The 26,493-nt window shown below is 41.4% G+C and overlaps 1 protein-coding gene across 1 annotated transcript in view; it reads right to left on the reverse strand.

The window, feature by feature from the left end:
- SLC35F1 (solute carrier family 35 member F1) overlaps positions 1–26,493 on the reverse strand; it is a 423,273-nt gene that overhangs the window by 14,433 nt on the left and 382,347 nt on the right. The window contains exon 7 of the mRNA XM_070795916.1: positions 23,565–23,719. Within this exon, the coding sequence (XP_070652017.1) occupies positions 23,565–23,719 (155 nt within the window). The remainder of the gene's footprint in view (positions 1–23,564; positions 23,720–26,493) is intronic.

The following is a 26,493-nucleotide window of genomic DNA, read 5'->3' on the forward strand; positions in this document are numbered from 1 at the left end:
GCAAGTGTCTTTTAATTTCATGGCTGCAATCACCATCTGCAGTGATTTTGGAGCCCCAAAAAATAAAGTCTGTCACTGTTTCCATTGTTTCCCCACCTATTTCCCATGAAGTGATGGGAACAGATGCCATGATCTTAGTTTTCTGAATGTTGAGCTTTAAGCCAACTTTTTCACTCTCCTCTTTCACTTTCATCAAGAGGCTTTTTAGTTCCTCTTTACTTTCTGCCACAAGGGTAGTGTCATCTGCATATCTGAGGTCTCCCAGCAATCTTGATTCCAGCTTGAGCTTTATCCAGCCCAGCATTTTGCACGATGTACTCTGCATATAAGTTAAATAAGCAGGGTGACAATATACAGCCTTGATGTACTCCTTTTCCTATTTGGAACCAGTCTGTTGTTCCATGTCCAGTTCTATTTATTGCTTCTTGACCTGCATACAGATTTCTCAGGAGACAGGTCAGGTAGTCTGGTATTCCCATCTCTTTAAGAATTTTCCACATTTTGTTGTGATCCACACAGTCAAAGGCTTTGGCATAGTCAATAAAGCAGAAATAGATGTTTTTCTGGAACACTCTTGCTTTTTCGATGATTCAGCGGATGTTGGCAATTTGATCTCTGGTTCCTCTGCCTTTTCTAAATCAAGCTTGAACATCTGATCACGGTTCACATAGTGTTGAAGCCATGCTCACAGAATTTTGTGCATTACTTTGCTAGCATGTGAGATGAGTGCAATTGTGTGGTAGTTTGAGCATTCATAGCTCAAGGACAACATCACTGGTAAAACTTCAAAAGACTAGTTGCCTTGACCAAACAAAGGGGCTCTAGTGGATATGAGCCTGCCATGGAAAGATGAGAATGGTTAAGAGTTGAAACTGGTTTTTCAACTGCGTAAGGAAGCTGCTCAGAAATGAATTCAAGGATATTTCTAGGTCTTAGACATGGTTTCTGACATGGAGGTATTTCAGGTACATAAAGAATATGTGGCCACAATAATCATATCCTCTCTAGTTCTTATTCATCTTTTAAAGAGATACAGATATAATCAAACCTTTCTACATTAAAAAAATTTTTTTAATTGGATTTTTAAAAAACTTGGTTTTTTTGGGCCACACCATGAGGCATGTGGAATTTTAGTTCCCTGACCAGGGATTGAACCCACATCCCCTGCACAGGAAGCATGGAGCCTTAAGACCTGGACCACCAGGAAAGCCCCCACTTTCCACACTTTAAACTCTTAATTAGAAAATACCTAGGATAGTAGAGTCTGGGAATCTGCAAATTTAGCAGTTTCAATGCAACCATGGGTAAATGGAATGACGGAGGTTACACACACAGGCTGGTAAAGGGGAAGTTTAATAGCTGCTGGGAAGAATTTCTGTGTATGGAGACTGGCACTTCTCCATACTTCCAGCAGCAAGTTATGCCTGGGAAGAATTAGACTCTTCATTAAATTTGTGAAACTGTCCTGAATATTCTGCACGTAAAGCACAGGCTCCTCTCCCTAGTACTACCACTCTCTGTGATATGAAATGCATATATAAAGATAAAGCTACTGGCACATCTAATCGAGATTTCTAGACCAAAAAACAAACAAACAAAAAAGACCAATACTATTTCAAACAGAACCAGATTTCATAGTTTGGAGATCTTAAGTACCAGGGTAGTTTAAAGATTCATCAGTGACAAAGTTGGGCAAAATACCAATCAAAAGAATGAATCATAATTAATGATAATGCTGCTGCCGTGGAATTTTTAAGTCCCAATATTATGCATAGGTAAAATTGGGTTTCATAACTAAATTGCCTGAGGAGCCCAAGGTCTTGAGTCCCCACTTGATATGTGGTTTGAAAGGTGGACCCTGAGGACCACAGCTGACCTTCTGAGTGTGCTGGGGCAGGACGGAGAAGATGGATTATCAATGACGACACGTCTCTTAGCAGCTATGTGAATCTCAAGGGTCTGTAGACCACACCTTGAACTTGGGAGTGGAATGGTAGGGAGAGAACCAGAGGCAGCTGGCCATTGCTGGGCAGGCTGCAAACTGTGTCCTCACTGGGATCCTGTGACAAAAGGCCCTGCCTGGTTCTGATCTATTGCTCCTGAGCCTGAGCCAGCTGCTATTCAGGGCAAGGAAACTAGACAGACCTGCCTCCACAGAAACACCAACATAAACACGCTGGTACTTGACCTCCTAATTTTGGCTCTTGCCCTAACCTAACGAGATCACTTTTATTATTATTAAGGGCACTAAAAATGCAAAAGTTCTGCTTCTGGGTTTACTGAGCTGGAAATAAATTACCCACAAAGGCCCGAGCTTTTTCAAATTCTTTGGATCTGCTTCATTATTGCTTTGTCTCCTACTCTTGTCTCCTTTTTTTTTCCCTCTTCTTCTTTTTTCTTCATTTTTTTAAAGGAAAAAAAAAGGGGGGGCTAAATTTCTCTGGCTACATTTTGCAATATTTCTTTATCCTGAGTCATAGCACAGAAAATATTAAATGTGACATGGCGCATGACAGACACCAAAATTGGTTGTTTTTAAGGACTAAGAATACTGACCTCCAAGCCTGGTTCCACATGCTTTCTCCAACTGGGAGAAAAGAAATAACCCCAAATTCTTGCTAATCTAATCAAGACAGAAAATAAGTTAATAAGTGCCTTAGTTAAAATGCCAAATGGTCTTTCAATCCATATCAGAAAACTAAGACATCACTAAGGTTTAAATATTTGGGAAACAAACTTACCCTCCAAGAATCTTATTGTTAAGGAGAGAAGCAGCAGCCAGGGCCCTTGCCTCTCCGTGGCCTGAGGCTGTCACTCATGTCAAGCCTATACCCCCACTGTAATCTGAGTTCAGTTTATGGTGCCTTCTGTTTGGTTTGCAAAACCAATTCATTTGGCAGTGTAATCTGTGCAGCCAATCACATCTAAGGCCAATAAGGGTTCTTTTATACACAAATCTCTTCCCCTGTGGGTAATTTCACACATGAGTACAGCAATAAGGAGCTAAAAATGGATTCCTGACACTATCTTTTATATGACAAACAGACATTTTCACTTGGTTTGATGAAGTGATAGAAATCCTCATTCACGCAGATTTCTATTGTCTGCAGTCCAGCAAAATAAGATCGTCATAGCCAAGTTGGAAGTGGAATAAAAGGGGCAGTAGTCTGTGGGTAATTGGACCATAAAAAAGGCTGAGCACCAAAGAATTGATGCTTTCGAACTGTAATGATGGAGTTGACTCTTGGGCCTCCCTTGGACAGCAAGGAGATCAACCAGTCAATCCTAAAGGAAATCAACCCTGAATATTCATTGGAAGGACTGACGCTGAAGTTCCAATACTTCAACCACCTGATGCAAAGAGCCAAGACATTGGAAAAGACCCTGATGCTGGGAAAGATGGAAGGCAAAAGGAGAAGAGGGTAGCAGAGGATGAGACGGTTAGATAGCATCATCGACTCAGTGGACATGAATTTGAGCAAACTCTGGGGGATAGTGGAGGACACGGGAGCCTGGTGTGATACAGTCCATGGGGGTCACAAAGAGTCGAACATGACTTAGGGACTGAAGAGCAATAAGGTTGTGGGAATGTTTAATTATAGGCTCAGTTACAACAAGGCCATTTGATGGCTCATTAGGTCACCCCACCAGGTAAAGAACCACAGGGTCAGCTGAGATACTTGCTGAAACAAGTGGAGTACAAAATGGATATTGGAAGAAGGTAGTTGTAAGTTCCAGCTACAGTAATATGATCAGTTACAGAAATAAAGACTGTAATTGTCATGAGTATTTACTCCTTGTTTCATTTTAAATATGCTTGTCTCTGTGTGTGTGTCTGTATAAAATATTTTTGTTTTCTCCTTTCCCTTATCCCCTTATCAGATAAGATGTATTGACTTTACATCTTAGTATTTAACTAACAGGATGTCAAGGAGAAGAGTGAACATTCCCCAAGTTGTTTTCGTCCTCTTCTGGGGAAAAGGTTAGTGTGTTTTCAGTTGTGTGCAGGCTAGTTGTGTCATGGTGGGCCAAAGTATGACTTTGCTATTGTCTTCGTGTTGAGATTAAGTATGATTTAAGGAGATGTGTGTATATGAGTGCCAAGCTGAGAGGACATAGACTTGAGAGAGTTAATTTTACACGTCAGCTTGGCTAAGCCATAGTATCTAGATATTGGTCAAACATCAGTCTAGATGTTTCTATGAAGATATTTTCTAGATGGAATTAACATTTAAATTAGTAGACACTGATTAAAGTAGATTAACCCCATCGTATGGATAGACTTCTTTCACTCAGTTGATGTCTTGAGATAAAGGACTGAGGTCACTGAGGAAGTAGAAATTGTATCTTTCGACTCAACCTACAACACCAACTCTTCCCCGGGACTCCAGCCTGCCAGCCTGCTCTTCAGATTTCAAGCTTGCCAATACAATGGCATTTGCCACTTCCTTAAAATAAATCCATCTCTGTATCTCTTTAAATAGGAAGGTAGATAGATAGGAATATGTAGAGATAGAGAGGATAGATACACAAACACACACAGACATCCTATTGGTTCTATTTCTCTGGAAAACCCTAATACAATTAACAGTGCAAAAATTTGTTATACTAAAGGTCTAGATGCTGATGTGAATTTTTATAACAATTTATTCCCATGGTAAGTTTTTTGAAATGGAGTGTTTAATGATATTTTCCAGGCAATATCATGGCTCCCTGCTGGCTCAGTGATAAAGAATCTAGTTGCAATGCAAGAAATATGGGTTTGATCCCTGGGTCGGGAAGATCCCCTGGAGAAGGAAATGGCAACCCACTCTACTCTTCTCGCCTGAGAAACCCCATGGACAGAAGAGCCTGGTGGGTTACAATCCAGGGGGATGCAAGAGTCAGCCATGACTTAGCAACTAAACCATCACTGCCAGGCAAAATCAAGTGGCAATTCACAATATGAGCTCTAGAGTCAGAATGTAGGGGTTTGCATATCTGTTTGACACTTCCTTGCTATGGTTTTGGACAAGTTCTTCACTTCTCCACACCTCTGAGTTCTCATCAGTTAATGAAGGATAATAATAGTACCTCCCTGTTGTGAGCATTAAATTAAATACATATATAAAACTTTTGGTGCAGTGCTTGGCACACAGCAAATGTTCAATAAATGTCAGCTATATTGTTATCTTTACATCAGAGGGAGTAAATGCTAAAGCAAAGATAGATATAAAAACCTTCTTCAGTAACTCTTTCTGAAAAGTTCAACACGAATCAAGTTGAACTGCAAATGCATTTATAGAATTGGCAACTTAAAAGAAGAGTGTGACAATCAATCCATATGGAGAGAAGGCTTTTTTGGCAATGAAAATAATAACCCCCTGGCTTATAAGTTCAGTGTCTGGGCTTATTTAAGTTTTCCTACAATGGTGACTACATAAGTCCTTATAAATTCCTATTCTGCTTTACCTTGTTTATTAATTGTGAGCAACTACTCCCCATTGACACAAATCATGTTTGAGCAGCTATGAGTATATGTAAGTTTAGCAGTTCAATTTGCTCCCTCATTATGTTAAGCTTTAAAGTGGACCCCAAATTACATCTACATCCTAATCCCTGGAATCTGTGACTCTTAGTTACCCTACTTGGAGAAAGGGTCTTTGCAGATGTGTTTGAGGATTTTGAGATGATAGATTAGCCTGGGTGCTATGGACTGAATTGTGCACACACCACCCCCCCAACCCCCAGCAAATTTGTATATTGAAGCCATGACCCTCAGTGTGTCTGTATTCCGAGATGGGGCCTCTATTAAGGTGAAAAGTGAAAGTGAAAGTCACTCAGTCATGTCTGACTCTTTGCAACCCCATGGACTATAGTTTATGGAGTTCTCCAGGCCAGAACACTGGAGCAGGTAGCCATTCCCTTCTCCAGCTCTATTAAGTTAATTGACGTTAAATGCAGTCATAAAGAAGAATTAGCGTCCATGAGAAGTGATCAGAGAACTCTCTCTAACTGCCCCTTACCCCTCCCATGTGTACACACAGAGGAAAGGCCATGTGAAGATGTGAGAAGGCAGTTGTCTGTAAGCCAGGAAGAGAGCTCTCACCAGAAACTGGACCCTGCTGGAGCCTGATCTGGGACTTTCAGCCTTCAAAAGCGTGACAATAATTTTTCTGTTTTCTAAGCCACCCGGCCTGTGGTATTTTGTATGGTGGCTAGAGCACAGTAATACATACAAGTTATTCAGGTGGGCCCTAAATACAATCACAGGTATCTTACAAGAAGGAGCAGAGGGAGATTTCAGACTCAGAGAAGGGGATATGAAGACAGAGGAGAAAGAGATTTGAAGATGCTGGCCTTAAAGACTGGAGTGACAGAGCCACAGGCCAGGGAATGCTGGCAGCCAGAGAAGCTGGACAGGAACACATTCTCCCCCAGAGCCTCGGGTTGGAACATGGCTCTGTTGAACCTTAGTCTTGCCCTGGGGAAGCTGATTTTGAACATAGGGCCCCAGAACTGTGAGAGAATAAATGTCTGTTTGTTTTAAGCCACTGAAGTTTGCAGTAATCTGTTACAGTAGTCCTATGAAACTAACAGAGTCACTAATCAATTATTCATTTAACAACTGAGCTTAACTGTGATCTGAGATCCTAATTATTGCCTCACCATCCACCCATTCAAGAAATGCTTACTGAGTTCTTATTATGTGTCATGTGCTGGGAATGCAGTGACAAATACTATAAAATGGATATCATTCTGTTTTGTTTCCAGTCTGTTGTGGGAGACAGATTAAAACTAAGTTGAAGGAATTAATCTGCAATACAACTTTGGGAAATATTGGTGTTGCTGCAGAAACTCTTATACATTCTGGCTCCCCCACTTCCTCCTCGGAACAGTTTTCTCAGCATTTATCTGAAAGACTGTCTGCCAGACTTGAAGTCCTAAGAAAGTCTGCCAAATAAAATATAACTCTCAACTTTTAGGTTGTACCTTTTTTTAAACTGACAGAGCCATAGGACATAGGCATTCAGGAAAGTTATCATTTGACCTTTAAGTTGACCTTACAGGTCAGGAGGGCACCTACATTTTGCTCAAAATGCAGTAAGAAAGAAGTATTAAATGGTATTCAGAAGAAGAGAGCATGGCCTGGTAGGTATTTTAAAAGAAACACCCTGGCTTCTGGTGGGCCATTAACTGTAGAGTATGTCAACTAAAAAAAAAAGCACAACCTAAAAGTTGAGAGTTATATTTTATTTGGCAGACAAAACTGAGGATTGAGGCCTGGGATGCAGCTTCTCAGACTGCTCTAAGGGACTGCTCCAAAGAGGTAAGGCAGGAGTCAGACACATAGGAGTGTGTGAAACGGAGACCAGGTTGTCAGAATATCAAAAGATTACTATTAATTAAAGAAAAACAGACATCTCAAGTTAAGGAATTTAGCACTTTCTATTAATGGCACCCCACTCCAGTACTCTTGCCTGGAAAATCCCATGGATGGAGGAGCCTGGAAGGCTGCAGTCCATGGGGTTGCTGAGGGTCGGACACGACTGAGCGACTTCACTTTCACTTTTCACTTTCATGCATTGGAGAAGGAAATGGCAACCCAGTCCAGTGTTCTTGCCTGGAGAATCCCAAGGACAGGGGAGCCTGGTGGGCTGCCGTCTGTGGGGTCGCACAGAGTCGGACACGACTGAAGCAACTTAGCAGCAGCAGCAGCAGCAGCATTAATGGGAAAATGCAAGAGTATGGGCTCACTGAAATCTGAGTCTCCTCAGGGTACACCATCAGGAATGGCTGCAGTGGTTGCATCCTGCTTCTATCCTGAATTCCCTCAGGGCTCACTGCTGGGGTGGCTGTAAAGTGATGGCTACAACAGCCTTTGTTTGCGGGTGTGGCGGGCAGCATGTTTCACTGACAAGAGGAATACGTGGAAGCAGGAAGACCAAGAGGCTATTGAAATGGCCTATGTGAGAAATGGTTGTATTCTGAACCAAGATGATGGCAGTGGAAACAGAAGGGAGTCTCTTTTGGAGGAGGATGGGCAGAATTTGTTGATGGAGTAAAGAAAGCTGGGGAATGAAGAAAGAAATTAAGAATCTCAGTTATTGAAGCTGACTGTTCTGAGAGCATGTGATTCTCTTCTAAGCATTTCTCATGGTACTTTTATTCTTCTTGTCATATATCATCTTTTTAAACAGAGAAGATTTACTCTAAACATCGTCTATAGTGCTACTATACACCATGCGGTGTTGTAAGTATAATTCCTGCCAAAATTTAATCTATAAAGTTATCTCATTTCTCCATTAGTCTACTTTCTTGGCACCTGAGAAGTGCTCTAAGAGGAGAACCATATTTAAGAAAGTATGCATGGGAGTGTGCAAAGTCACTTCAGTCATGTCAGACTCTGCGACCCTGTGGACCGTAGCCTGCCAGGCTCCTCTATCCATGGGATTCTCCAGGCAAGAATACTGGAGTGGGTTGCCATGCCCTCTTCCAGGGGATCTCCCCAACCCAAGGACCAAACATGCATTTCTTACATCTCCTGCATTGGCAGCTGGCTTCTTTACCACTAGCACCACTTGGGAAGCTGTTCAGTTCAGTTCAGTTCAGTCGCTCAGTCGTGTCCGACTCTTTGCGACCCCATGAATCGCAGCATGCCAGGCCTCCCTGTCCATCACCAACTCCTGGAGTTCACTCAGACTCATGTCCATCGAGTCAGTGATGCCATCCAGCCATCTCATCCTCTGTCGTCCCCTTTTCTTCCTGCCCCCAATCCCTCCCAGCATCAAAGTCTTTTCCAATGAGTCAACTCTTTGCATGAGGTGGCCAAAGTACTGGAGTTTCAGCTTTAGCATCATTCCTTCTGTAGGATACTATAATTCAAAACAATTCTAAATTAAGATTTATAGTCTCGGTCAGTACCAAGCAAAGATGAGGTCTACTTTCTCCAAAGTATTTTCACGTATATCATCTCATTTGATTTTCATAAAACTAGTCCCTCAGAGAAGCATGGAGCTCCATGATGAATGACTTGGAGCTGAGGAAGCGGGAGGTGTGAGAAGGTTTAGTAGAGAACCTAGGGCTCCATCTTGCAGTGACAGCTGACACAGTGCCCAGAGGCCTTGACATTCCACCCAATTCTCTTCCCATCTAACTGCATTGCAATGGTTAACTGCGTTGCAACATAAATCTTTCTGTTTCTTCCATTCCCTATATCCAAGCTTCTAGGGCAATCCATATCTCTTACTTAATTCAACATATCTTAGAACAAGTTTAATAGATTATTGATGAATTTGGAAGCTGTTCTTTCTCAATGCATAGAAATGAACAATCATCAAGAAATATCCCAGCTGCAGGAGGGGGAAACTCCTTGACAAAATGAAAAATGAGCTTTCCTGCAACCATATTGGGCTTCCCTGATGGCTCAGTGCTAAAGAATTTGCCTGACAATGCAGGAGACATGGGTTCAATCCCTGGGTTGGGAAGATCCCCTCAAGAAGGAAATGGCTACCCACTCCAGTATTCCTGCCTGGAAAATCCCATAGGCAGAGGGGCCTGGTGGGCTAAAGTCCATAGGGTCGCAGAGAGTTGGACATGAGATCACACACACACACCATATTGGAATTCCTCATTCTCTTCTCTCACTTGCACCTGGGGTGGCAGGAGGGGCAGAAAAATGAAATAAATTTATCATAAAGAATATCTTGATGTGGCAACTGCCAAGGAAGAAATCATTGTATGGTTTTAATGGCTAATCAATTTTCTTTCTAAATAAGGAGTTTGGTACTATCGACTGAAAGAAAATGCACTGCCTACAAGTTGAGACTTATGTTTTATTTGGTGAATTTTCTGAGGGCTTAAGCCCAAGAGACAGGCCCTCAGGCAGCTATAAAAGGGAGTGTTCTGAAGAAGTAAGGGAGCAACCAGGATATACAGGCATTTTTGCAAAAACAAATTGGGTAAACATCAAAAGATTTCTGCTAATTAAGCAAAAAATAAATATCTCAGGTTGATGAATTTAATAAATATATAAAGCATTTATGTATGGGAAGATGCAAGAGTCTTGGGTCATTGCAATCATTCCTTTGACATGCTCATTAACTATCTAGGGTCAGTATCCTGTTTTTCTCCATTGTGAATCCCCTTAAGGTGCAGTCTTGACTACAGTGGCTGATAGCTTGATGGCTGCAACATTGTTTACTGATAAGGCAGGTAACATTATTCACCCACAGAACCTGATAAACAGCTGCCACCTTCTCTTACATAGCCCTCAAAACTCACCTTTTAATTCCAAAATATCACTGAGAAGTATTGGCAATATGGAAGAATATTTGGTTATTTCATCATAAAATCTTATATTATTATTGTTACATTTTCCCAGAATTGCATAATACTTGAAATCCATAAAGTGCTTATAAAAAATGTGACAGACATTTAACACTTGTTCTTTTCCCCCCTTTTAAAAAAATTAATTTATTTTTTATTGAAGGAAAATTGCTTTACAGAATTTTGCTGTTTTCTGTCAAACCTCAAGATGAATCAGCCATGGGTATACATATATTCCCTCCCTTTTGAAACTTCCTCCCATCTCCCTTCCCATCCCACCCCTTTTTTCCCCTTTTAATTTAAACTTTGTACCTATTATTGGACATGTATACACTGCTATATTTAAAATGAATAACCAACAAGGATCTACTGTATAGCACATGGACTCTGCTTGGATAGGAGGGGAGTTCAGGGGAAATGGATACAGGTGTGTGTATATATATATATATATATATGGCTGAATTCCTTTGCTGTGCAGGTGAAACTATCACAGCATTGCTTGTTCATCGGCTATACCCCGTTACAAAATTAAAGTTTTTTAAAAATTAAGTTATCTAATGTCTTAAGACTTGAAAACAATGTGACCTTTGGGTTATGTTACTATTATATAGACATGTTTTAAAAAATAAAAATCTAGAGGCATCCCCTAAATTTGACATCCATGAACTGATATACTCATCTATATGTCTCTCTTAACATATAGTTTTGAGGGAGATGGTGAGAACTCACTAAGCTGTAAAGAGATCTGTCACTTGGAAATGATCTTCTTTATTGTCAAGTTAACCTGTGCGTACACACAATGGTGTCTTTTCTCTGGACTTGTGATTCTGGGAAAGTTAATTTTAATCTTACTGTTATTACCTGATATTATTGTTTCTTCTGGGATACACTGTATGCAGAAAATCAGTTTAGAACGCGCACCTTGACTCCAAATGCTTTTGCTCATCCTTCTCTGTAAGCTATGGCTTTAATATTCTTCATCTTAACTCAGAGGTGCTGTTTAGCACTGGCAGTCCACTCATTTCTTTACATAAAATGAAAACAATTAACCAATAAACTGAAGACCTCTCACTGTATTTTACACAAGCCACAGATATCCTTAAAACAGAACTAACAGATGCACCCTTAGATGCCACCAAGAACTCAAACAGGAGGCAGACACTCCCGTTACTCTAAAACTGTATAGAGATGATTACAATTAGCTTTGAAAACAACTCCACACACTTGACGTCCAAAAAAAATTGTAGCATTTTGTGTAGAGCTTTCATTTTATTAACAATGCACTTGGCAGAGGAAAAGGTTATTTCCTGGTGCTGAAGACTAGGGAAAAGTTTGCAAGGACACTTATAGTCTCTTTCAGGGTCAGTAAACTAATATGTCTGGCAGTTGCCTTGTTTTGTAAATAAAGTTTTATTGGAAGACAGCCATGTCCATGGCAGAGTTGAGTAGTTGTGAAGACTGTCTGGCCTGCAAAGTCTGAAGTATCTGTTACAGATCTGTTCTTTTATAGAACTGCTTGTGAACCCCTGTGGATGTAGACACACCAACAAATACACATACAGATACAAAAATACAGTATATGATGATGACGTCTCACAATTTTACTTTGGGTTGACTTGGAAGTAATACACTGAATATTAGATATGATTTTTTCTGTAAATAGAATAAATTTCTTAGCAAATTTTCAACCCTTGATGTGAGTTCCATGCTTCTCATCTTCCACGACAATATATGACAAATTACGGCACTGAACTGGTTTCTAATATCCATGTTCCCTAGGCAATCCATCAACTCAAAGAATGAATCAAAACAGTCTGGCTATTGTGGGATCTAAATGTTTAACTTTTCAGCTGCTGTCATCAACTTGAGATCTGAAGAGTCCAGTCAAAAGCTTTTCGCTTCCTATGTGAACATTCCTAAATAACATTCAGTGTAGAAAACTGAAGTTTAACCTGTAACGTTTTTTGTAGAAGTAAGCCTGCGTGCATGTGCATGATAAGTTGCTTCAGTCGTGTCCGACTCTTTGTGACCCTATGGACTGTAGCCTGCCAGGCTCCTCTGTCCATGGGATTCTCCAGCTAAGAATACTGAAGTGGGTTGCCAAACCCTTCTCCAAGGGATCTTCCAGACCCAGGGATCAACCCACATCTCTTGCCTGTCCTGCATTGGCAGGCAGTTTCTTTACCACTAGTGCCACTTGGGAAGCCCAGAAGTAAGCCTATCATTGAATAAATAATTGCAAACACCTACCATGCCAGGCACTGTACCAGATATCAGGGATGCAGCAGAGAAGGAGATGTGCATGGCCCCTGTCATGGGAGCTTAGTACTTAGTTCTAACATAAGGTGGGACTTTCATTTAAAGTTGGGACTGGTCAGTGCACAAAGACAACACCAATACAATCCATAACTGCTGAGACTTCCAGAGCAATGGGAGACAGCTCTACTCCTGCTGAAAAGTGCCTGGTTCCATGGAACATCAAGAAGGAACCACATGACACTAGTAGCCAAAATTTACAGTCAAGTTACACTGAGTCACATTGCTAAATGAGAAGGCCTGCAGAATGGCTTACAATGTATTTATTACAGAAAAAAAACATAGTCTGAAATATATTTAAATAAGGAAGAAACTCCATGTATGACTAAGTTAGTGTTTAGCAATGTTAAGAGTGAAGAGTTTTAGTTATGTACAAAGAATGAAGTAAACAGCAACAGAGAACCCATTTAATTTGCTATACATGTTTGTCAATTAACACCAAGAATAAGCCACTTATTAATATCAACTTCTAATCAGTGTCTCATTGCAATTTTGTCCCATTTTTCAATAGCACTTTTGCAGTGACTATCGTCTCCCTTCTTTAAGGTACTTGACTATCATCTACTGGAAAATATTCCTCATAAATGGACAAATTGCACAGTGGGCAGCCTGGACAACCGTGCATGCCAGCTTCCTGATGTGGACAGTGATGAAACTGAGCCAGATAAGAGATTAACCAAGATAAGGAATTCAGGAAAGAAGAGCTGGCATTTCAGAGGCTGATGGTGTAGCACATGTAGTAAGTATGGAAATACTACACAGAGACTATATTGATAGAAATTAGCTATTAAAATAATTACAATATAAAAACAGTAAACAGAAGTCAGGAAATAAAGGATAGCATGAATTATCTCTTATAGAGGAAAGTAAATAAAAACTCTCAAAACTTTCAGTACAGTCTTTTTAAAAAATCTCCCATTTATGGTAGCCCCTAAAGATGTGTAGAGTGATGTTTCAGCTTTAGTCAAGACAATGTCTGAGCCAATCTTTGTTCTTTATTTTAGCAAAGTGATGCTCTGATTTCTGTGAACCCATCCATGAGAGATGGATCGATACAGGTCTGCTGACAAAATTAGGTGTCTGAGAATGCAGGAGGGGGCGATGGTATGCACCATGATGACAAACACACCCCACACATTCTCCTGGAAGACAGCTAGCTGGTTTTTCCTGGCTATGCTCCAGTCCAACCACAAGCCTTTCCATTTGAAACTTCTGCATCACTATTAGCTCATTCTGTTCTTCCTTACAGCTTGTCCTGATGAGATGAGTTCAAAATATCTGCTTGTGATGTGGAGTTTATGAATAGATTCGCGTAGCAGGAATTTTGACTTCTGGTTATAATTTTGGATCTCCCTCACAATTTATCCCCAACTTCTCTAATCCTTTCCATATTTCTGGTAAATGGAAATTGCTAATGTGCCAGAGACTGGCTATTTGCTCACTTTTACTCTCTTCCCACACAAACAGTTTGACTACATTTCCCAGCCTCCCTTGCAATAGAGTGTGGCCACATGACTGAGTTCTGGCCAATAGAATGAGGAGGAAGTTATGTAGCCCATAAAGTCTCTAGGCTATCTCACAGAGAGCCCTGAAGAGGACTGCAAGAGCCTGGCCCAGGAGCCCACAAATTTTTTCTTAAGGGGCCAGACAGTAAATATTTTAGGCTTGTGTCCACAGACCCTGTCACAACTCCTCAGTGTTACTGTTACAGGCCAAAAGCAGCCATGAATAACATACAAATAAACAGTCGTGGCTACAGTCCAATAAATTTATATTTACAAAACTGGGAGGCTGGCTCACAGTTCATAGTTTTTGATCCTTGCTCCAGAGGATGGCAGAGCCACAAGATGGAAGGAATCTGGGTTCCCGAATGGCTGCCTGGTGAGCAGTCCCTCCCACCCATGAAAGCACTTACTCTAATTCAGCAATATAGAAACCTCAGGAGACAGTATACTGAGTTTTCGGGCAGGAGGAAACCAAGTCTAAACATTCATTGCTCTCACTATTTTGCTGTTTCATGTGAAACACTTTGAGGCCTCAGTGATGCTGGTTTCTCCAATTCTCTACTCACCCATCATAGTTTAAAAAAATACGAAGTTATAAGGGCTGCATTGGTTTTTAAATCTACCATTTATGATTGCATCAGGGATAGTGAACTTAAAATTCACAGCCTTTTAAGATGAAAAGACTTCTTTATGAAAAGAAATATAACTGGTCACGTATGTGGGTATTTTTCTAAATAAGATGTGCAGTATTGCTTTATGCTTATTGGCTGCAATGGGCTGGTGCTGCCTGCCCCAGCTTTTCAAGTGCAGTTCCATTACTGAAATTGCTTACTGTCCCCAAGGATCAACAGGGTTGCTTGGCTGCAGATTCAGATCCATGGCTAATGAAAGATTCCACTCTTGATGCAATCTCTGCAAACTCTGGCACTGAAACTCAGATGTTAAGGATGCTTGAAATTGCTGGTCTATTCAAGTTTCAGTGGTTTGGAATCTCATCCTTTGTATTAATCCGCCTGGTGATTTTTTGGTGTTCTTGTCACCTTTATTTATAAATAAAGACTTAAGAGCTGAAACAGTGCTTGGAGCATAGCAGGCATAGAATACATAAACATTTGCTGAATGAAGTTCTTTTAAACTTAGTGCATAACAATATATTATTAAATTAGCCCTACATTCAGAGTTATTAAACTTTTCTCGCCAAGTCTCCTATAACAACAACAACAAAACCAGTAAGAGAAACTGGCACATGTTGGGGGGTAATTTTTAGTGGCTGACAGACAGGGTCGGGTTGAATCAGGGAGCTTGACACCTGTCCTCATAGGATGTAATCTGGATTGCTTGAATAGTCAGTCGACGATGTAAGAAACTTTTCTGATTATTTGTCAAAAATAACTCATGGCAATTACAAAAAATTAATCTGGTTTAAAAATGAGACTAAAACATACCAATAAAGTTCTAAGTATGTTTAAAAATGAGACTAAAAATGTGGTTTTTAGTCTAAAATGTATTTAGACTAAAAATGTATTTAAAATCGACTAAAACATATAGATAAAATATTACTCTTGCACTAGAATCACCTGTGGCTTCATGCTGCTCCATTTGGGGAATGAGGTAAGCCAATGCTCTAAGTGAAGTATTTTTAAAGGGGACTTAGACTTTACAGTGTTCATTTTTTTTCTCTATCAATTTTTTATTTATTTTGATAAAGCTACAAAAATAATCTCCTCTTATGAAGTTACTCTCAAGTTTAACCATTACAGTAATTCTGTGGCAATATTAAGCCTTGATAAGATAATAGCAAAATGAAGTGAAGTAAGCCATTTTCTATTTTAAATATCAGGCAAAAGGGAATGTCCTGTATGTTCAATGCTGGCTACTTTTTTTCCTGAAGAATGTTCAGTACATAATGGCATATCATGAAAGAATGATTGATATTTTATTTTAATATTTGAATTATTTTTATGTATGGGTATCATCTAAAAATTCTACTGTAATGAAGGAATCAAGGAAGTCAGTTGAAAATGACTGATATAATATTTTAAAAAATTTTATGCCTGAGACCAAGTTCTGCCTTTTCAGATAAAGAATAAGAGAAATCTCAAGCAAAATTGCTTAAAGCTACATATCCAGTTATAAAATCTGACTGTTTAAGAGCAACATCCTAAAAATGGAATGAGAGAGAGATTAGTAATCCTGAACTATACTTTCACTCAGAGAAATACATCATCACCGGTCACCATTCAAAAATTATGTAATGCCTTCAAAGGCTCCCTAAGGAAAGTCTAATCACCTTGAAGTTTGGAGAGAATAAATAACTGGATCAAAACACTTAAATAATAAAGAGAAAGCACTAGTTAAATCTAGGCTCCTTTGGCTTTGCAGCCCAAGCTCATTTTGCCACACCAGACTGCTGAATTCATGCTCGACACAGCAGACACTGAAGTAATCTTCCCACCCCATTCATTTTCTCACCACCTGATGTAGTGTTTTCTTTCTTAAAGTCACATAGCATCAGGCAACATAACTACTTTAAAAAGCAGCTGGGAAATTCAGCAAGGCACAATGTGTATAGATAGGCGGAGGGTGGCTTCACTGCTCAGAATCGGCTTCTGAAGAGCACACTCACATGTCCCAGGCGATCCGGCTTGAAGCCAATGTACCCTTATTTGTCTTGGGGGAAGTTATTAATGGGCCTCCTGTGGCAGGCAGAATAATGGACTCCTCAAAATGTTCATATCCTAATCCCCGAAAGCTGTGAATATATTACCTTACGTGGTAAAAGGGGCTTTGCATATGCGATGAAGCATTTTGAGATGGTGACATATTCTGGATTATCTGGGTGGGTCCCATATAATCACGTGAGCCCTTTTAAGGGACACAGGAATGGCAGAGTCAGATCTGAAGATGCTACAGTGCTGGATTTGAAGATGGAGGAAGGGGCCACGAGCCAAGGAATGCAGGTGACCTCCAGAAGCTGGAAAGGACAAGGAAACAGATTCTCCCCTACAGTCTCCAGAAACCACACAGCTCTGCTAACTCTTGATTTCAACCCAGTAAGACTTCTGACCTTCATTCAAGTGAAAGTGTTAGTTGCTCAGCCATGTCTGGCTCTTTGTGACCACATGGACTGTAACCTGCCAGGCTCCTCTGTCCATAGAATTCTCCAGGCAAGAATACTGGAGTAGGTTGCCATTCCCTTCTCCAGGGGATCTTCCCGATCTAGGGATCAAATGCAGGTCTCCTGCACTGCAGAAAGATTCTTTACTGTTTGATCCACCAGAGAAGTCTCTGACCTCTAGTACTCTAAGGTAATAAATCTGTGTTGTTTTTAGCTACTAAGTACATGCTAATTTGTTACAGCCATCATAGGGATACTCCTTCAATTTCAAAAGTGTTTTTGTGTTCAGTAAATAAGGGGATAGAGTTCATAACTGGTCAAGCTTTGACCTTGAAAAGCTATGACACCATCAACTTGAAAACTTCTCATGTGAATCTCTTCCTAGGTTTGGTTTTAGGGAATCTCTGAGGTCCAGCAGAGCTCATCTCCTGTAATTTACAAGGATTGCTATGGATTTCGTGTTCTGGATCCCACACTGTTGGTGTAATAAAGAAGAGAAACATGACCACTTCTCAAAAGTCTCATAAAATTAGAGTCTGAAAGAGCTCTATACCATGCTGCTACTGCAGCTAAGTCGCTTAAGTCATGTCCGACTCTGTGTGACCCCATAGATGGCAGCCCACCAGGCTTCTCTGTCCCTGGGATTCTCCAGGCAAGAACACTGGAGTGGGTTGCCATTTCCTTCTCCAATGCATGAAAGTGAAAAGTGAAAGTGAAGTCACTCAGTCGTGTCAGACTCTTAGCGACCCCATGGACTGCAGCCTACCAGGCTCCTCCGTCCATAGGCTTCTCCAGGCAAGAGTACTGGAGTGGGTTGCCATTGCCTTCTCAGCCTAATTCAGAATTAAGTCCTTTACTTCCTTGAGATGTGGGGCTTTATTGCCCAGTCAGCACAAGAGGCAGAGAAGCTGCAGACAGTGGACTGGTGGGCGGGGAAGGGAATGGATTTTTTCCAAGGATGGAAAGCAAGAAAAAAGCAAATAATCAATGTAGGGCAGGAGAGCTTCATTTAATTATTTATTTCTGCCTGGCTAAGCAACATCTGTGAGCAAAAAGCCATCCTCTCTCAACTGGTAGATATTTATAACCAGACCAGAGGTTGTTCAAAGACATCATGACGAGCTGAAAGAAGAAACTCTAACTGCAGACTGTAGTAAAACTAAATGAGACCCCAGAGGTCATGGGTTAATCGTCAGAACTGAAGAGTGAGTCCCCTCTACAGCAACCATCTCACATTCTTTTTTTTTTTTAAATTGGAGGCTAATTACTTTACAATATTGTGGTGGTTTTTGCCATACAATGACATGAATCAGCCATGGGTGTACATGTGTTCCCCATCCTGAACCCCCCTCCCACCCATCTCACATTCTTGTCCCACTTCCTCCAGTGAGGGGAACTCCCAAGACAGTTTATTCCACTTTCAGATGACTAACTGTTAACAAAGTCTCTTTCTGTTTCACTATAATCTTATAACCTTCACCCTCTGGTCCTGGTGCCACTTGCTTGCAGCCACATGCAGTAGTTCTGAACAAGTGACTCTCAATTCTGGTCACACACCAAGATCAATTGTTGTTCAGTCACTGAGTCATGTCTAACTCCTTGTGACCGCCAGGCTTTCCTGTCCTTCACTATCTCCCAGAGTTCGCTCAAACTCATGTCCATGGATTTGGTGATGTCATCCAACCATCTCAATTGGGGGGGGTTCTTAAAAAATCTAATGCCCTGGCTGCACTGCCAACTGCCAAAATATAGAATCAGTGAGTGGGATCCAAGCATCGGTATTTAAAAAACTCTCCAGGTGATTCCAATGTGTAATCAAGGTTGAGGGGCTTCAATACTACACTCGGAGAAGGCAATGGCACCCCACTCCATTACTCTTGCCTGGAAAATCCCATGGAAGGAGGAGCCTGGTGGGCTGCAGTCCATGGGGTTGCTAAGAGTCGGATACGACTGAGCGACTTCCGTTTCACTTTTCACTTTCATGCATTGGAGAAGGAAATGGCAACCCACTCCAGTGTTCTTGCCTGGAGAATCCCAGGGACAGGGGAGCCTGGTGGGCTGTCGTCTATGGGGTCACACATAGTCGGACACGACTGAAGCGACTTAACAGCAGCAGCAGCAGCAGCAACACTACACTCTAAATAAAGACACCCTGACCTGAAATGAATCTTCTCTTCCTTAGTCTGTGACTTTTAACCATCTTCTTAGGGCAGACACTGTGAGGCAACTGGCAGTCATTACTAAACCCTGGAGAAGAGTGGTATCCGAAACCACCTGGGAAGACATGGTGGGCTTGAATTGGTTCCTTTCATGGTTTTAAAAGTATGTGTATGTGTGTGTGTGTGTGTGCTAAGATGCTTCAGTTGTGTCTGACTCTTTGAGACCCTATGGACTGTAACCCAACAGGCTCCTCTGTCCATGGGATTCTCCAGGCAAGAATACTGGAGTGGGCTGCTATGCCCTCCTCCAGGAGATCTTCCCAACCCAGGGGTCAAACCTGCCTCTTTTAAGTCTTCTGCATTGGCAGGTGGGTTCTTTACCACTAGCACCATGTGGGAAGCCCCTTAAAAGTATAACAGATAGATAAATTGGAACTCATCAATATTAAAAACTTTTGTGCTTCCGAGGACACTAACAAGAAAATGAAAAGACACCCACAGAGTGGGAGAACCATAAGCCAGTAATTGTACTCTTGGGTGTTTATTTCAGAGAAACGAAAACTTTGTTCACACAAGAAGTTGTACATGTAATAGCCTCAAACAGAAAAAACCCAGAGTCTTTCACTGAGTCGGTGGTTAAATAAATTTTGATATAACCGTGCCATGGAATAGTACTTAGCAATAAAATAGAATGAGCTACTGATATAGTTATCTGGATGAATCTTCAGATGATTATGCCGAAAAATTATGCTGCGAAAACAGTCGATCCCCAAAGGTTACATACTGTATTATTCCATTTACATGCCATTCTTGAAGTGACAAATTTAGAGAAATGGAGAATAAATTAGTGGTTTCAAGGTGTTAATGAGATGAGTGAGCACTAAGTAGGTATGGTTATAAAAAGGCAATAAGGACACTTGGTGGGGATGGAAATGTTCTGTTTGTTAACTGGGTCAGTGTTAATATCCTGATACTGTATCACAGTTTTGCAAGATGTCACCAATGAGCGAAACTAGATAAAGGGTAAATGGGAACTCTCGTATTATTTCTTAAAACTTGTAGATTCAAAATTACGAATCTATAACTTTGTCTTGAAAGTCTGATTTAAAAAAAAAACAATAGGAATGAATTTTAAGAGAAAACACCTATTGTGTTGAACCAACTTTGCCTTAAGGGAATTTATCTGTTAAACTGTAACCAAATACATGTGTATAGTGCAAAGCATTATTTTAAGAATTAAAAAAGTTCTATGACTCCTCCAAATTGGTGAATCCAGGAGTATCATTTTCAGATAATACAGGTTCCCTTCTGATGGCATGATGAGAGGTACTACATGACTTCCTCTTCCCCTGAGTTACTTCTCCTAAGTTAGCAGTAACATAAATGCTAAGTGGAGAAGATGGACTTTGAAGAATTAGAATTTACCTGGTTCATCAGCCTGCTCAGTTCCTGATGTTTGTTTATGTAGACGGCCCCAAGTCTAAGCAAATGAAGTGAGGTGTGAGGAGTGGCGGACTCAAATAGGCACTAACACTATCCAGGCACCCCTCTTAGGTATTAGTTCTCACATTCAGAGAACATCAGCCTCACTGGCAGAAGACTCCCCCAGAAGATTGCCAGATGCTGATTCTGTGGCCCCGGGGCTATGGACCAGGAATCTGCATTTTTAGCAGTTTCCCCTGATGAAAGCAGACTTTCTGAGCACTGCCATGAGGGATGCTGAGAGCTGAGCTGGAACTGGACTGCCCAAGAGCTGACCGCAGTCCTGCATACAAACGATATGCTTCGGTCATCTTCCTTTAAGGACGATGAAAGGGATTCTTCTAGTTCAAGAGTTTATAAAGAGGATTACAGGAAGCAGTGCTGAGATTGGAACTCACGCTGAGGAATGGAGTAGATGTGGATGCTTAGCTGTAGAGGAGAGAAGAAAAACGGCAGCCACTGCGCTGTGCTGGTGAGACCCCGGCTTGGGGGTTGCTTGGAGGTGATTCTGAGGGAAAGGGGTCCTCCCAGCACTGTGGTGGGGAGCAGTGGGAGGAACATGCTGTGATTTTGCCCTTCACCCTTATGTGGACCAGGGTGCACTCAGGACTTAGAGATTGCACCATGCAGAGAAAACGAATTACTAACAATGTATCAATGCTATCCAACAATATACACTTTCCTGAAGCTGCCACTGTTACCTCAAGGCTGGGCAGAAGGTTCCATGTAAAGCAGCGACTCAGCATTTTATCGCTATCTGCTGCCACAGCCGCTTTCTCCACCTCTCCTCTTCCAGATCTGCTTCTGGTCCTCCCAGCTGCCAATCTTGTTGGTGACCTCCTTTCCACCTGTGTCTGCTCTTCCTGGTCTGTTTCTCGGCTATGATTTGGCTTCAGTTCAGTTCAGTCCAGTCGCTCAGTCACGTCTGACTCTTTGCGACTCCATGAATCGAAGCACGCCAGGCCTCCCTGTCCATCACCAACTCCCAGGGTCCACTCAAACTCATGTCCCTCGAGTCGGTGATGCCATCCTGCCATCTCATCCTCTGGCGTCCCCTTCTCCCCCTGCCCCCAATCCCTCCCAGCATCAGGGTCTTTCCCAATGATTCAACTCTTTGCATGAGGTGGCCAAAGTACTGGCTTAGCATGGTGATATTTCTGATGATTTGCTTCTGCTGCTTTGCCTCCGGACCTCTCCAGTATATACTCGCTCCAGCTCAGCACTTCTCTGGGAACCTCTCAACCCAGTGTGACCTAACTGAAGACGCCCCACCAACTAAGATGCCCCCTCCACTGGCCAAACCTGTGAGAAGATGGTATTGGCTATAATGCCACTGATGAGGCACTTGGGTAGAAGTGGCCATAGCAATGCCTCTTTCCTTCTGCCTCTTCTTTCCTTGGTTGTCCTAGTCTGGTCTTATGTGCTGGATGTCCCATGCGTGCTTGCTAAGTCACTTCAGTCGTCTCCTACTCTTTGCAGCCCACCAGGCTCCTCTGTCCATGGGATTCTTCAGGTAAGAATAATGGAATGGGTTGCCATTTTCTTCCCCAGGGGATCTTCCCAACCCAGGGATCGAACCCAAGTTTCTTACGTCTCTTGCACTGGCAGGCAGGTTCTTTAAAACTAGCGCCACCTGGGAAGCCTTTGGATCTCCCATACTTGTCCTTTTTCACACTTGTCATAATCCCCACTGACTAGTTATCAGACTAGTTAAGGAATGGCAAGTGGGTCCCTTCTCATATACCAATTCTAGTCAGTTGTTAATGAGTCAGTTAGTATAGCATTTAAAAGACAGTATCCGATAGCCTAGCTTGGGAGACCATAACCAGTCAGTCATGCGTGTCTTGGTTGAGGATATGGGTAGAGTCTTACACTTGAAGAGACTGCTATCTTTGGACTAAATGATTTCTTCTTTCCTTTAGGGCTGATATATTAACTGCAACGGCTTCATAGTATCTCTTTGCATTCCTTTACTGAAACCCTGGTCTTTTAATAAAGAAATTATTTTGAATGCATTAGCATTTCCCATTCATATTTACTATGAAAATATATGCAAAATAGAAACTGCAGGAACTGTGTCTTTTCTCCAAAGAGAATACACTCCTCAGGTGCCTTTGGCAGAATCCATTTGGCAGTTATAGTTTGGGAACTGGATGTCTTCCAAGCTTTAGGTTGGAAAAGGAGTAAGCTTCTGGGGTGAACGATGTCAGAAAAACTGTCCCCCATTATTTGCAAGCCCTTCCTTCTATGGCTGTTTCTTATCTTTCATTATCAAATGTCACAGTTACTAGACTCTCATAACAAAATGTTGCCTCTGTCTTATGTGAGTGAAAGTTGCTCAGTTGTGTCCAACTCTTTGCAACCCCATAGACTAGCCCAATAGGTTCCTCTGTCCGTGGAATTCTCTAAAGAATACTGGAGTGGGTTGTCATTTCCTTCTCCAGGGGATCTTCCCAACCCAGGGGTGGAACTCAGGTCTCCTGAATTGCAAGCAGCTTCTTTTCCATCTAAGACACTCGGAATGTAAACAGCCAGGTCATGGGGATCAGCACACAGAAGTGCAGTCCTTGATGCAAAATTGCATAATTAGGGCAATTCCACTGCAGAGCCTTCCTACCTATACGTGTTCTTTCCTACAGAGTATCATCTTCAGACAGGAGCACTGACTCAACTTACCTTGTAATGGAAGAGAAACAACCCGCAGAACAAGCTGTACAGATCTGCGGTGAGCAACGAGAGGTTGACCGACGTGGCGCTGGTTTTCTTTATGACCACAGGCATGAAGCTGTAGAGACCAAACATGCAGGCACTAAAGCCGACGTAGAGCAGTCCTGGAGGGAGAGGAAAGACAGATGACATCACAGCCTCCTCCGGGGCCTCGGTGGAGCCACAGTGGGTGAAGGGAGGGGAACAGCACCCCCCCCCCATCTCCATTTCACTCTCACACAGGAGTTTTTCTTTCACTCTGTCAACCGATGTTTTTTATTGGGTAATACATAGCTAAAACATAAAATAAGAAGTGAAAACCTGCATGTGGAACAAGATCTATATGCTTCTCACACACATCTGATGTTTCACCTCTGCTGTGAAGGAGAGCAGCTACAATCAGAAATAGGGTCGAGGCTTCTAAATTCTATTTCTGGTTGTGCTGTAATTACTTCCTTGTACCCATGTCTTTTAAAACTTTTTCACTTCTTTTTTATTTGCAACATAGGAACAAAACTACTTGGTACCATGCGTTGCTCACAACAATGAATAACTGCATAATCCTTAAAATGAAAGCGCTTACATGTCAAAGAGATGTGGACTAAGTCACAGTACTGAACTAAAGTCCTAACTGTGTGATCTTGGATAGATCACTTCACATGAGCTGTCAGTTTCTTCCAGATTTCTGAATCCTGCTTAGCACTACTCCTGAAACCAGAGTCCTATTCCACCATCACTTTTCCTAGCATACGTGGGCTCTCACACGTAGGCTCTGTTCTCCTATAAATAGGTAAATGCTTTGCAGGCCATCAAATAATTAAGTTTTGCAAAACAGAAAGATTAAAAAAAATGCCCTTTTGCTACATGATTAGTCCTTCAAACTCTGAAATTCTCTCACTCTAATTATAACTCAATACACAATTGTTAATACTAACCCCATAAGTACATAATTTTGTTCAGTCCAAAACAGAAGATTATGGCTAAATCTAGGGTTTGGCTCATCATTTCCTCAATGTTGATACAACACAAATGCAGAAAAATTATTCTCATTTCTCTACCTTAAAAGAATAAGGCATAGAATAAGCACAAGTATTAAAACTCAGTGGATCTTTGGGCATTTTTATATAATATTAAATAAAAGATCCAACCTATCCAAGGGAACCTTGATGACATGTCTGGTTTAGGCTGTAGGCAGATCACTTTCTTTGAATCCTGTGAATTTTGGAAGATTTGGCAGGTACTGGACACCCAGTCCCTTTGACCATGAAGAACAGAGATCCCTCCAAAGAGAAATTTGGTTTTCCCATATGGAAAGTATTTAAGGTCACGAATTATTATTCTACATGTTTCTGATATTAAGTTTAAGGATAGCCATGTCACATCCATATAAAAATATCAAGTAAGCAAACTCAGTACAACAGCCCCCTCTAGTGTGGTGGAAATACCCTAAGAGGAAACTAGAATAATCACTTTTCTATTAATTGTTCAGTAAATTATAGAAGTCCTCTTGTGGAAATTCTGTCACAGTCATGTCAGATGGCTTTTGACTCTCTGTCTGAAGTTTTAATTCCCTAAAATTGGTCAGTTTTCCTGTACTTGGGTTTCATGCTATTTATAATTCATTTTCCTTTTAAACAAGTTACTAAAAGGGCAATATTAAATAACCTATGATTAATACATGAAAAGACATAAAAATTAATTCAGTATTCCTTTAAGGAATCTGAGATGAACAGACTAGACTAGGGATAAGATATACCCTTAAATTAATCTACTAAAAGTAATCAAACTTGATTAAAATGTAGTCCAGGAACCAGCACACCCCCACCCCCCGCCACCACTTTTTAAAATTTAGATTATACATGACTGGGTTAGGAAGTTCAACAATCCTACCCTCTCATCACCTGACCTGTGTTGATACACTGTGAACTCTCACATGTGAGATCTGATGTTGCATATTCAATTATTCAACCATGTATTCACTGCATACCTACTGTGTTCTAGGAACTCTGTTATGAGCTAGCATGCAATGGGAAAAAGGAGAGACAAGTAACTTAGAACTGATATCAGTGCTATGAAGCAAGAAAAGGGTTGCTTATGGGGAATTACAGGGGTATTGCTTTTGGAAAGGTGGAAGCAGCATTGACTTTAAATCCTGAAGGACTAGAGGGAGATGGCCAGGGGAAAAATAATTTATGCAGGGAGACCTACAAATGAAAAGACCCTAATGGTTTACAGGAGCTGCAAGAGGCCAGAATATCTGAGCAGGATGAACAGACTGAGGCAGTGATAAGAGAGGAGACTGGAAAATTAGGCAGGGGGTGGATTATGTGGGGCCTTGTAGGTCTTGGAAGGAAGTTGACATCTTATTCTAGTTGTAATGGGAAGCCATTGAGGAATTTGTAGCAGAAGCTAACTTGTAGTCTGATCTACCTTTCTAAAAGATGGAGTTAGATATGCATGGAGGAGGGACTGAAGGAGAGAAGCTCAGAGGAAACCAGCGAGGAGTACAGGGTCTCAGTCCAGGCAAGAGATGCTGGTGGCTTTTGCTCGGAGTGGCGGTGGAGATGAAGGAAAAGTGGCTGGTTTATGAAGGTTCCACGTGCCCTGCTGGTAGACTGGATGTGTTGTTGTTACTCTTTAGTTGCTAAGTTGTGTCTGACTGTTTTGTGACCCCACAGCCTGCCAGGCTCCTCTATCCATGGGATTTCCCAGCAAGAATTCTGGCGTGGGTTGCCGTTTCCTCCTCCAAGGGATCTTCCTGACTCAGAGATTGAACCCACGTCTTCTGCATTGCATTGCATAGTCTTGCAGGCAGACTCTTCACTGCTGAGCCACCGGGGTAGCCTAAAATCTTTCTACTCGATTTTAGAACCTTTCAGAGTAGTTGTTCAGAACCGTT

The sequence above is a fragment of the Bos indicus genome, chromosome 9, assembly GCF_029378745.1.
Source record: "Bos indicus isolate NIAB-ARS_2022 breed Sahiwal x Tharparkar chromosome 9, NIAB-ARS_B.indTharparkar_mat_pri_1.0, whole genome shotgun sequence".
NCBI classification, from domain to species: Eukaryota; Metazoa; Chordata; class Mammalia; order Artiodactyla; family Bovidae; genus Bos; species Bos indicus.